Here is a 12359-nt window from a genome sequence, read left to right as displayed (position 1 = left end):
CAACCTTGTGCCCTTTAAAGGAAATATCGATGTGCCTAAAGTATTGTTGTAGACGGAAATCCATGGGGATTTTTGGCTTAGAAGCAGCAGTGTGTGCCTTTTGTAGAAAATAACATTTGTGTTGTATAATTTATTTATATAATGTAAAGGGCTAGGTTAGTAAAGTGCAAATTACATAAACCAATGTTGACCTTGCTCTGCAATCATTATGTGAACACTTGGAGTTGCTGAGCCTGTAATACAAAAAATATTCTTCTTTCAGCTGACAGCACATTTGACAGTGGTCAGGGGTCCACTGTTTATTCAGATTCCCAGAGCAGCCAGCAAAGCGTCATCTACTCATCTCTGCCCGATTCAGTACCTCCTGCTATTCAACGGGTGTATAGCCCTCCGCTAAGTGAGAGCCAGGCCTTGCCCCATAGCCTTCAGCAGCTGGGGCACTACCAGCAGCCCTCAGGGGTAAGTCTAAAGCTTTTCAAAACTGTTCTGTTAGCACAGATTATATTTAAGGACTCAATTTATACTCTGCCGTCAGTAGGAATGAATTCCAGGGCTTGCTTCATATATTCCTTGCTTGTTTCTACCAATGGCGACTTGCTTAGTCTGTGTTTTTACTTGATCTAAACCACGCATTAAGTAGATCACGTACTTGCCGTTCATTTCACCATTCTTAAGACATGCTTCACTGGCAGCTGTTATTTTTTATTTTTTTTTTCAGTTAAAAAGCATCATCAATCTGTTTTCACTGAGCTGTAGTAACAGCTTTGGAAATACTAGTTTTAAAGTCATGACTAGATTTGAGAATTGTTTTGTTTGGTTTTGTTTACTGTCAATATAGCCATGCATTTTTTCTTCACTTGTTCAAGAGCTTCTTTAGTATGATGTTTCTCCCCATTGTGACGAGGGTCAAACATCCATTCACTGCCATTCTGGCTCTGGGTTTGGATTTAACATCACACAGATGGCGAAGTACTTCCATTATTGAGGCTCCAAAATCAAGGACTGGAAGCCCAGTCAGACATTCACACTTGTTCCCACTTTCATACTGTAATGACCTTGACCAAAAGCAGCTAATGGAACTACTGGTGCAAGAATAAACACATGTGAGTGAACATAAATCGTGGGGTGATTCCAGTGAGAGGCACGCCATAAGTGTGGTATGTCCTTCAGAAACTGCAACAACACCATGTTCCTGTCGCAGCCTGCACATGTGACAGGCAATGCTCCGTGTGCTTCTCGTTGCCACAGTGATTCGGTCGTGGGGTTGTCTCCAGACATGATGTCCCTTCCCCAAGAATTCAGAGAGAGGAACGCAGCCCTGCAGACTAGAGAAGGGGAAGCAGGCACATCACCACCAATGGCTTTGGGGTTCTCAGTAAACCTTGCTGAGGTAGTCTTGATTAAGCAGTCTTGTCAGGCATGCCTACCTTACTTATTTCAGCCTGGCAGAGACCAAAACGTGTCAAAAGTTCTGATGCCTACTGAAAGTGCTCACTCCCTGTGCAGCCAACTTCCAGACAGCTCAGTGTCACAACCTCTTCCCCAAATAAGCAGGCCATGTGGCAGGAGTTTAGACCTGCCTGTGTTACATGAATCTTTACAATACATAATTAGCCAGAAGACCAGTTCTCCTGTGAGATCTGCAAGAGTTGCAGAAAGTACTCTGCCTTGTGAATCCTCTGATTGTGGAGAAGTCAACATGCCTGGACTGTTCCAGCCCTGTTGTGAAGTTTGCTCTGGCAAAACACCACTGGCAGAGAACAATTGGGTGACTGCAGCTACCCGGAGCAGTGGAAGCAGCCTGCCTAGTAAAAATGACAGTAATGATGTGGTAGGTTAATTTTTTGTTTCGTGCTATTTGATATAACAGAAGAAAAATGAAATCCAGGACCAGTGGTTTTCCTGCTTGATCCAGATTTACCCAACGTACTTTGAAAGTGCTTCACTTTCCCTGGTTTTACCTTGTATTTTCCAAAATGCCTGCAAGAAATTGTGAACTGTATTTTGTGAATGCACTGAAACATGACTCCATTTACCTGAAGGAAAAACCTGTAGCCAGCTCCCTCCACTGTGGAAACCACCATTCCTCTGTGCATACTTCTGCAGGGAAGCATTCTTCCTCATTCCTTGTTTGCATGAAGCACTAACTTAATGTAGCACACAAAAGGCACATTTTAAAATATTTTTTTATTAAATTGAGCTGTGCAGACTGCTGTTGTAGAGCAGACTCATTCTTTCCATTGATATATCTCTAATTTGAACCTAAATGCATTACTTCTTCTTGATTAAGGTTTTGAAAGGATAATAACTTTATTCATAAGTAAAATAGCTCTTTGGTTTTTGGTGAGTTTTCCATATTTATTTTTCTTTCTGCAGTATCATAGATAAAATGTTCCAGAGTTTGTCTGTGTTTCTTGGGAATTTCACGTCTGACTCAAAATCTTCCATTTTCCAAGAAAGAATAAGTATCAGTGTATTTTTCTGGGAGATTATTTACCAAGATAACATATCGGCACATAGCTGGAGCTGTAGTTGGTTTTTTGTTTTAGGCTTTTAAATATCAGTCTGACATACTGTTTATTTTCAACATATTTACCTACTTAGAGCTGAAGTTTTAGAGAACTGCTGTTGTTACAAGCCTTATCTGTGTTTCTTTTTTGTTGTTGTTGTTTTTACTTTCACCGGTTGTTTTATTTTTTTCACTTCTCTATTCATTTTCTTGGCCTCAATGTCAAGTAAATTACCTGTTTATTTCAAAGATCAAGATTCTTTATGAAAGTATAAGTGTCTTTGTGCAGATATTGTTGTACCTACTTAGTGGCTTGTTGTTATGTTCTCCATCACCGTGAATGTACTGTCAGTGGTTTTACTAGCTTGCATGCTTGCTTCCATAACGAAATGCAATGCAGTGTGGTTGTCTCATTGGCCTTCGGAATGACAGCTTTTTTCCATGTTTTTAGATTAACAAACTTTGCATTCCTTGCATAACACCTTCACATTATGTCTTTTTCCTCCGTTTTGAACCAAGTATTGAGTAGACTATTTGCTGGAGTGTGTATCCCTAACAGTTGCAGAGACTTTTAGCATCAGGGCTATTCTTTTCCCTAATTCTGTGCTCTCCTTGCTTGCAGCCTGCCCTGCCTGTGGTTCAGGCTCCACCTGCGGTCGTGCCCCAGAGACCCCAGCACTACCAGGAGCCAGCTATGACGTTCCCCGTGGTGCAGCCGACCACCGTCGCTTCCTTGCAGCTGGGGCAGTCGCAGCCGGTGCTTGCCAGCCAGCAGGTGAGAGGCTGACTGCTGTCCCACAGCGCCTTTCTCACCCCAGTCCTTAGCCATGCTCTGCTCAAGCTGACACCTATGATAAGTTCAAGTTACTTGAAACTATTAAACCATCACTTTAGAGCCTCAGATAAGGTCAGGGATGGGCTTTGAGTTTAATACACAGAAGAGTAATGGGTTTGAGCACAATCAGTGTTCAATACCTTGAAATAGAATTTGTATTAATTTCACTATAATTTGGCACCTCTAGCTCAAAGTATTTTTAAAAGGTTAGAAAGCAAGCCTAGTGCTGGTGTCAGTTGTCTTCAAACACTCAGTGACACTGTTGTGCATGCATGTTAAATGTAGCTCATTATAAACATCCAGCAGATCCCTTTATCTTCGAAAAGAGGAATCTGTCTCCAAATAGTAATTCTGTGCATTTTGGGTTATCAAATTCCCCAACAAGTTCTGTTGCTATAGTGTTTACAGAACACCTCTTTCAAGCATGGACATCCGTGAAGGCTACAATTGCTTCCTTGTACACAGGTGGTATCAGCTTGAAAGAGGTGTAGCCACAGATCTATATAATGTGTTAATTTGTGGCTCATTTTTGTGATCCTACCAAAATATTGGCTTCCTTGGGAAGAAACTGTTGACAAGGCTGAGAAATGCCTGCATACTTTGTGTCTGACCCATAACAAATCTCTTCATACCTTTCCAGTTATCAGTATTTATCAGTGTTACGTTATTATTTTTTTAATATGCCCTACTCTTCTGAAAGCATCAGTATGGGAACAACGTGATTTGGTCTCTTTGAAAAACACATGCTTACGTGAAATTTTATGATGTATTAGATTTTTTTTCTTTTTATTCTAACGGGCAGGGATGATATGGTTCTTTCAGCCTAAAGTTTTGTTTTTTCTCAAGCAAATTTAAGACCTCTCCCATTGCGGAGATCTCTGTAGTGGCCTCTGGAGCTTTACAGTGACAGTGTAACGCTTGTTGGTTTAGGCGTTCACACAGGAATTCTTAAATGTTTGTGTCACTCTTAGTTGGTTGCCTTTAGGAAGACCTACTTTGAAGACAGTGATAAGTTATAGGAATGGTAACTGGTTTTACAGTCAGCACAGAACATATTCCTTAAGGCCAAATCCAGTAGAGCACTAGATAATGTGTCTTCGTGCATGACACTGAGCAGTGGAAAACTGCAATCTTTTTGTAAACAGATGGTAGGGCATGTCAGCAAATGGATGGGAAATCAGGGTGCTAAAACTTGTCTGTTTAAAAGAATGAAATATATCGATCTTTTATGAATTACACTGACTCAGACATGGGATCAATATAGCATCTCCTCAATTTTTTTTTCTTTTCAGTTTGTGTGTCTGTTCACTTATGTTAAGGCTATAATGAGGCAAAATTAGCGCAGTTCATTTGGATTTTTTGCACTCCCTGTGCTTGATCCGCTTCACAAGCACTTTGTGAAATACAAGTAGAATTGAAAATGGAGGCCTTAGTTAGCTACCTTAGCTCCATTTGAGCAGTTTTTCTGCTTTTAAGTGTCCTCTCGCGTGGAAGGTAGGTCGAACAGCCGGTGTCAGTGTGCCCAATTCCCAGTTATCTGTTGGCCGCCTGTCTGAGCTGCAGATTAACCCAGCACAGATGCCGAGGTACCTGAGCTGGCTTTGTGTGCTGGCCAGGTTTATCAGCCCAAGTGCAGCACCATGCACAGGCGCTGTTCTGCTCCTGAGCTCGGCTCAGGCATTGTTCTGCTCCTGGAAGGAGGGTCCGTGCTGCAGAGCTGAGTGGTCTGGGGAGCAGAGCCCGTGCTGTGGGAGCTACTTGTGCTCCCCACCAAGGCTCAGTGCCTCATCTGGGCTCCATCTCAGCTGTCTCCTCCTTGCTCATTGCCAGTGTCAGGACAGCTCTGGCCATGCCATGTGTTTGCACCTGCACTGCCACTCCCCGGAGTTTGGGATTTCACCTGGCTAAATGCCCCTGCTCTTCCAAACCTGGAATGGCAGGAACTGCAACACAGAGACAGTTCTTTGTTTTTTCTTTAATGTGGCAGGACAAATACTCAGCCGAGAGTAAATGTTGCGGGAGATGAACTGATGTTGTGCAGTTATTTGACACCTATACAGTGCCTTCTAGTGTGTCTTACACTGGTTGTGGCATTCAGTGCATTCAGCCCCAAACAATAGGCACCAGTAGCCAAATGTTCCTTGGTTCACTGATCCTTGTATTGGAAACTTACCATCTGCAGTGGAATTTTAGCAGTTCAAAGGGGGGTGGCAGCTGGCTTCCTTGATGCACATCATACAGTTTTATTGTGTTAATATACCTAAAAATTCTGGTTGAAGAATCTCTCTACTGAAAAAGTATAGAGCAAAATTTTATAATACAGGTTTATGGTAGAAGTGGCAAAGATGAAAGATTGTGCTGTTTGGCTATTCGTTTGAAAGTCACCTTTTGAACATCAAGCATGGTATAAGGTTTTATGTGCTGCAGAGCCTGGGCTAATCAATTAGTCCTGTGGTCCCAAGTAGGTCAGGCCAGAGCCAGCTTGGTGCCTCAGTGCCATACTTCTGAAACAGAAGATTTTTTTTTTAAGTACTTTCAGCATTAATTAATTGTATTGAAGAGGGAGATATCAGTACCATGAAAAACATGAAACTTACTGGTTATTTTCAGCTTTAATGCAGCTTTTTATTTCTGCTCTGCTGTATAGAATTTGGCCAGGCCAGTGGAACACCATTCCCATGAAATGATAAAACTGCTTCTTTGGCAGGCCCACTGTTACTCCAGCACTTCACAAATACCTGGGATCCAGCTAGAACTTCTACTATCACAGAATCACCTAGGTTGGAAAAGATCTCAAAATTAACGAGTCCAACCTCTGACCTAACACTAACAAGTGCTTCACTGTAATTATTGTTTTATTCACATCCCAGATAATATGTTGTATATTTCAATGCCTGCTGCATTACGCAGTTGGCTTTTAAGTGCCAAGATTAGCTGGGTATAATCTGTGTAGTAGGAATCTTTGAACTCAGTAGGTGGGGATTTTACTGGGCCAACTAGAATGATCTCTGGGATTTAGCGACTGAGTCATTGCAAATAACCTTTCCAAGACAGTTAGAACTTGTCTTTTCAGGTAATGTATCTTGCATTTAAACATGTTGAGAGAAAGCTGCGGCTGTGTCCAGTGAACTGATTCTTTCATAATATACATGCTATAACCCATTTTTGTTTTTTTTTCTTTCCTGGCAGCAACCCATATCACAGCAAACTCCTCTGCAGCAGGTGCTTGCCAGTCAGCCAGTCTGTCCAATCCAGCCTGCAACCCATCTATTGCCCCAGTATCAACCTCAGACCTCTCAGGTGGCAGCTAGCAGTACACCACTAAAACCCCTTCAGATTTCAACTGTGCCACAGCTTCCACCCGTTGCCCCTTCCCAGGTAATACCTTTGAAAACTGCGTACAAATACATCCATTTGAGTGAAGCTTTCCAGCTAATAATTAATATGATTTGCAGTTTTTGTATGGCTATTTTGAATGCATGCCTGTTTAGTCCATAAGAATACACCTTTTCCTTACTATTTGTTTTTGTTTGGAGAATCAAAAATATACTTTGTGAAAAATCCTGTGTCATGCCTGGATAATCCCATTAGTTTATTTTTATTTTTTATTTGCACCTTCCCCTGTGGTGTACTCTCTTCCCATCCCAGGCCTTAGAGCATGAGAAATTGCCCGTTTTTTGTGTTTGAGCTCTTGACTTCACCACTTTCCCTAAACCTCTCCCAGCTCTCAGACCTGCTTCCGTGTTCAGTAGCAGGGATGGACCCTTTCTGTGGCCTGGAACGGTTTGTTGGAGCTGTTGTGTTTGCTAGTGACAGCCTTTGTGATGTGAAGCAGCTTACCCAAAAGGGAAGAAGCAAGCTGCTTCGATGATAACAGTGCAGTTATCATGGTCTGCTGTGTCACTGGGAGGTTTTGATTTTAAAAAACCCTTTTACAGAATTTCCTGTGCTGCCTGGGATGCAACCAACCTTTTTAAAGATAAGACTTTTATATTGTCACATTGAATTTTGCATGAAAGAATGTAGCATTTTTGTCTGCTCTGATTCCTTTTAATTTCTGTTAAAATGAAAGCAACTTTTTAAGTTAGGATGTTGCTTGAAGGCTTCGAACTGGCTTGAGAGATAGTTTTAAGCTCCCAAGGTGTAAAAATGCCCCCCCCCTCCCCCCAACTGAAATTCTTGCTCTTTTTCTAATGACTAAAGAACGATTACGTTTTTATTACTTTTTATAAACATGAGGACATAAATGGAAGTGATTAACAAACAGACATAATTATCATCATGGCACAGGTGATCTTTACATACTTGTATGGCAAATGAAACTACTTTGTACCATCAATGAAAGCACTTGCAATTTATGTGATATTATATTTTTTTCAGATTCCTCAGTTTCCTGTCATTCCTGCAATTACTCCTCTGGCAGGACTTGACAACCTTCCTCCAAACCTCTCTGATATACCTGCTGCAAACGTGCCCCCCATACCTGCTCCTTCTCAATATTTTGCTCCAGCTGTGATTTTACCGAGCCTCCCCATGAACCCCACTCTGCCTATGGCACCAAACTCCCCAGCCCTCCCCATGCAGGCAGTGAATCTTCCTCATACAACTGTGGCTTCTCTGGTCTTGCCCTGCCAAACAATAGTGCCAAATATGTCAGCTGCTACAATACCATTGCTTGCTGTGGCTCCACCGGGAGTGTCAGCGTTGCCGCCACATCACGCAGTGTCCCAGCTCTCCCAGCAGCAGATGTACCAGACCACCTTCCAGCAGATAATTCAGAGCGAAGCGCCCTCTCCCCATCACACGCAGAGCACGCAAGCAGTTTCCCAGCCGCAGCAACCTCCACCTCCTCAGTCACTTCAGCCAAGCATAATTCATCCTTCAGAACAGACGTTGCCCGCGGCTGGGGCTGGTAACCAGGTAATCCGTTCGCCGTTGGGCTGTGTCGCTGCTAGACCCTAGGGTGGTTATTGAACGCAGGCATTCCTGGGGCTTATTCCATTGTAAACGTGCAATTGGGAGATTTGTTTCTTGCTTTTAAGATGTTTTGTTAACTCCTTGTCCTTGATTCTGACTGCAGTTCAGCTAGAGCTGGACTCAGGTGGAGCACTGAGGTCTTAAACCAGAGACAGGTGAATATTGTGGATTAAAGGAGTGATCTAATGGCCTTTGAAAAGCAGACAGAAACGTGCACTTTCAGAATTCCCTCTTCTTTCTCCCATCTGAGCTAGAAAGGAGCGGCAAGGAAGCATGAGCTGTCATTCTCCTAGGACAGGAGAGGTGACTAAGCCGTGACAGCAACTACCCAGCACTGCTGATGCTGAGGTTTTGCTGCCAGTACACTCAGGATGCATAGACTTCATATACAGATGGCAAAATATGGATGAGCTGGCAGAAGCAAGTGAAATGATAGAAATGTTTTGATGTATACCCGCTTGAGAACAGCGTCCTTTGTAAAGCCAAAGGAAATGACCACCTGATGGTAACTTCAGAAATCTGCTTGACAGCAGTCTATCAGACAAGAATGAACACTAGCTGCAGACCCTTTTTCCCCCTTAAAAGAAATAAAGCGTAAAATGAAGCTTCCAACATTAGCACTGTTTACAAGAGAACTGATTCAGGACCCGTTGACAGAGTCTGTAAACACTTGTATTGCCGCATCTGTGGTATGACAACATGAAATGCAGTCTGACCCAAGCAGGAGAGAGCACTAAATCTGTTAATAATAGCATTCTTGAAAATCTCTGTTCTACTACATCACTTTGCTGTAACATACCGATTAAAATTCATAACATCTCATTTCAACCTGCCATATCATGGCATCTTCAAAGTAGTACATCATTTTTAAATTTGTCTTCAGCCATATATTTGGTACAGAAATATTGTTTGTGGAAGTGTAGGCAATGCAGACCCTGAGACTGTTACCACTGAGCTAATTAGCCATAGCTTTTCTGATGGCTTTAGAAAGAATTGAACCAGGCGTGGCAAACACCAAACCTAAAGAACTGATATTTGCAAACAGTGCCGACAGTCATTATTTACCAAATACGTACAGAAGACTTCCATTATATTCTTTAGGATTAAAAAAATAGCTAATGCAAACAAAATGGACAAGCACATAGGATTATCCAAAAATAGATTGTTCATCTTTTAAAGTGCTCCTAATGGGAAGGTATTTCTGTAAATAAAGGCATTCCAATGCAGGGCTGTTTCTGCAATTGATGTCCAGCACCTTTATGTCCAGTCTTGCCCAGGTAAATTATAAATTGAAACATTTTGTGAATTATTTTAGTTATGTAAGATGAAAAAAGCATTTCACTATTCTTCTGCACTGTACACCAATGTTACTACTCTAACAACCTCCACTTAGGCAGTCTTGTAACCATTGTGTTGCAAGGGACTCTGCATCTTCATATTTATCCACTTAAAACCTGGAATAATAATGTTGGCTCATATCCAGAATCTGCACAGAGCATGCAGTAATGAAGCTGTGTGTTCTAGTTCTCATCGGAGTCTTGATTTTTATTTTTTTTAATTGTCCAAATATTTTAAATCTCTGGGTGATGACAAGTACTTCAAAAACAATTAAAAATTATGCAGTTGTACCTAGTACTAAAAAGCCTTCTTTCTTCTGTATTTTCTTATCTCCCCTTTTCCTTATTCCTACAAGCTCAGTCCCCTTGGAAAAATACACAATGTACCTAAAAGGAGAATATTCTGTTCTTAACTGTACAACTCAAAGAACTGTTATGCAGAATAACAACATAGTCTCTAAGGTAGTTGGCATCTAATCGTATCGGTCCAGTTCCCACAAAGCGCTTACGCACACGAGTTATTTTAAAGCATTGAAGAAATCCACTGAGATAAATGAAACTTCTTCTGTGTGTTACACAAGGAAGCGCTTGCAGGATTGAGGCCTGAGTGTGCCAGGAGAAGTTGTATCTGAAATTTTTAAACTAAATGGAAAACAATGTGTAATGTAAGGCATTGGCATATATTCTGTCTAAAAAGAGTTAATTGTGTCTATATTAGCTAATAGTGCATATGCAACATTAAAAAAAAAAAAATCTAAATTATGGATAGAGTATATTTTTCTCTGCATGGATGTTGTGGTGTGCTCACTGAAAACAGAACAAACTATACAGGACAAGGAATTCATAATCTAAGATTTTAATTTCTTAGCAAAACATGGTTTTGTTTCTACAAAGAAAATAGTGCTTGTGAAATACACGCTGTCACAACTATACAGGAAGAATCCTTTGATTTTTATTTGGTCATGTTAAAGCAAATCTACACTCTTTAGTTGCCCTTCCAATCAGAAACCACACGGGTATATTCTCAATGCAGAATTGTAATCCTTTCTCCATGAACTGCAGTGACTTTAGTACTTTGTCATATAAGTCACAAGCACTCTAAGTAGAGATTTATTTTAATAGGTGTCTATTGTGTTGCAGCAGATTACTGGACATACTCAGTATGCTTTGGAAACTGCAGCCCAGGTGCCGGTACTCCCAGTGCAACCTTCGATAGTCATGTCACCGCCTTTGCAGTTGCAGCCCGAACTATTGCCTCCCCGCGTCGCTCCAGAAAGTATTTCACAGATCCATGGCAGCCTTGCTACGGCTAGCCCACCAGTGCCCATAGATCACTGTCTGCCTCTTCAGCCTTCTGGTCTTCTGCAGCTTCAACCAGATCTTTCCCAGCCTCTGGGTCAGCAGCTCCCAGCTCCCAGCTCAGCTGTCCAGGCAGTTACAGAGACATCGCAAGAGGTAGTGCTGCCTCCCCCTTAACCTTCCTTATGGGCACGGGCTTATTTCACAAGGGAGATGATCCACTCTCACCACATAGAGCTGCTTCTCCTAGAGGCTAGTAACTCCGAGTAGGCAAATAATTGGCTATTTCCAATGAAGCTGGAAACGGCATGTTTTACCTTCTGCTACTTGTGAAATGTCTCCTTGAAGTAATCAGGCAGCAGGACAAGTCAGCCACAAAACACATCTTTGTCAGTAGTCCAGCGCAAATACACACAGAAATTACCTTCTTTAAGTGCTGTGGGTCAGTAAGAAACCGTTCTATAAAGTTCCATCTGTGTTTTGTCCAGTCTCGTTTTAAATGTCTCAAGCCATTGTGCAACCATTTGCCTTAAGAAACTATTTCATAATCTGATTTTTCATCGTGTAAAAGCTCTTCATGTTCTTCAATTTGAGCCTTGTTTGCATTTCATCAGCGTTTTACCCTCCTGTATTGCCTGAATTCTACTCTAGCCCTGTGATTTTTTGTTTCTTCAGGTACTCATAGGCATTGCCAATTCTCAATGGCCATATAAGCAAGATACAGTTTATAAGGAAAAACAATAAAACTGCAGCTTGTCTTCTGTCTGCTATTTTGACTTTTGTTTCCACTCCCATAGTTGTTTAAACCTCAGTCTTGACAGAATGTCTTCTCTTCAATTCTTTAATAGATATCTATAAGCAAATCAAAATAAAGGCTTTGGCATTTGTACCGGATTTTAGTAATTAAGTTGAATCTGTTCTCTGCTTCTGAGTGGACATGTCCCTCATCAATTCTGCTTTCATGTTTCTACTTGTGGTTCTCCGTTCTGAATTATCTTTCCTCCCAAATTAACCCTTTCCATCTTCTCAAATTAATCTCCTCTTTTAACCTATACATCCATACACTTGTTGCATCCCTTTCCTACACAACATACCCTATGAATTTCATTAGAGGTACCACTTAACTTTTCTTCCAGAAGATGTTAAGAATGATACAAGCACTGAAACTAGATTCTAGTTCCACATTTTGTCAGTCCTTCTATCCAGTGGCAGTCTAGTTCTTGTCAGGAATTATTTGTGCTGTGGTGTAGGATATCTCCTGGTGAATTTCTTTATCCTATAGGTTAGATGTAGGTAGCAGAAACGGTAGAACTAGACTGTAGTACTTCATGTGTGGAGTCCCCACGTAAAGAATGGCTGTATCAGACACATCCCTTAGTTGAGTTATTTTTTTCCAGCCTTC

At 41.5% G+C, this 12359-nt stretch overlaps 1 protein-coding gene across 1 annotated transcript in view; it reads left to right on the top strand.

The window, feature by feature from the left end:
- The window catches only part of WNK2 (WNK lysine deficient protein kinase 2), a 110741-nt gene that overhangs the window by 62780 nt on the left and 35602 nt on the right, over window positions 1-12359 (top strand). The window contains exons 9-13 of the mRNA XM_068694091.1: window positions 263-459; window positions 3132-3284; window positions 6534-6722; window positions 7725-8264; window positions 10799-11113. Of these exons, the coding sequence (XP_068550192.1) occupies window positions 263-459; window positions 3132-3284; window positions 6534-6722; window positions 7725-8264; window positions 10799-11113 (1394 nt within the window). The remainder of the gene's footprint in view (window positions 1-262; window positions 460-3131; window positions 3285-6533; window positions 6723-7724; window positions 8265-10798; window positions 11114-12359) is intronic.

The sequence above is a fragment of the Anas acuta genome, chromosome 11 (assembly GCF_963932015.1).
Source record: "Anas acuta chromosome 11, bAnaAcu1.1, whole genome shotgun sequence".
NCBI classification, from domain to species: Eukaryota; Metazoa; Chordata; class Aves; order Anseriformes; family Anatidae; genus Anas; species Anas acuta.
Note: the sequence above shows the minus strand (reverse complement) of the source record. Positions and strands in the feature narration are given on the sequence as shown.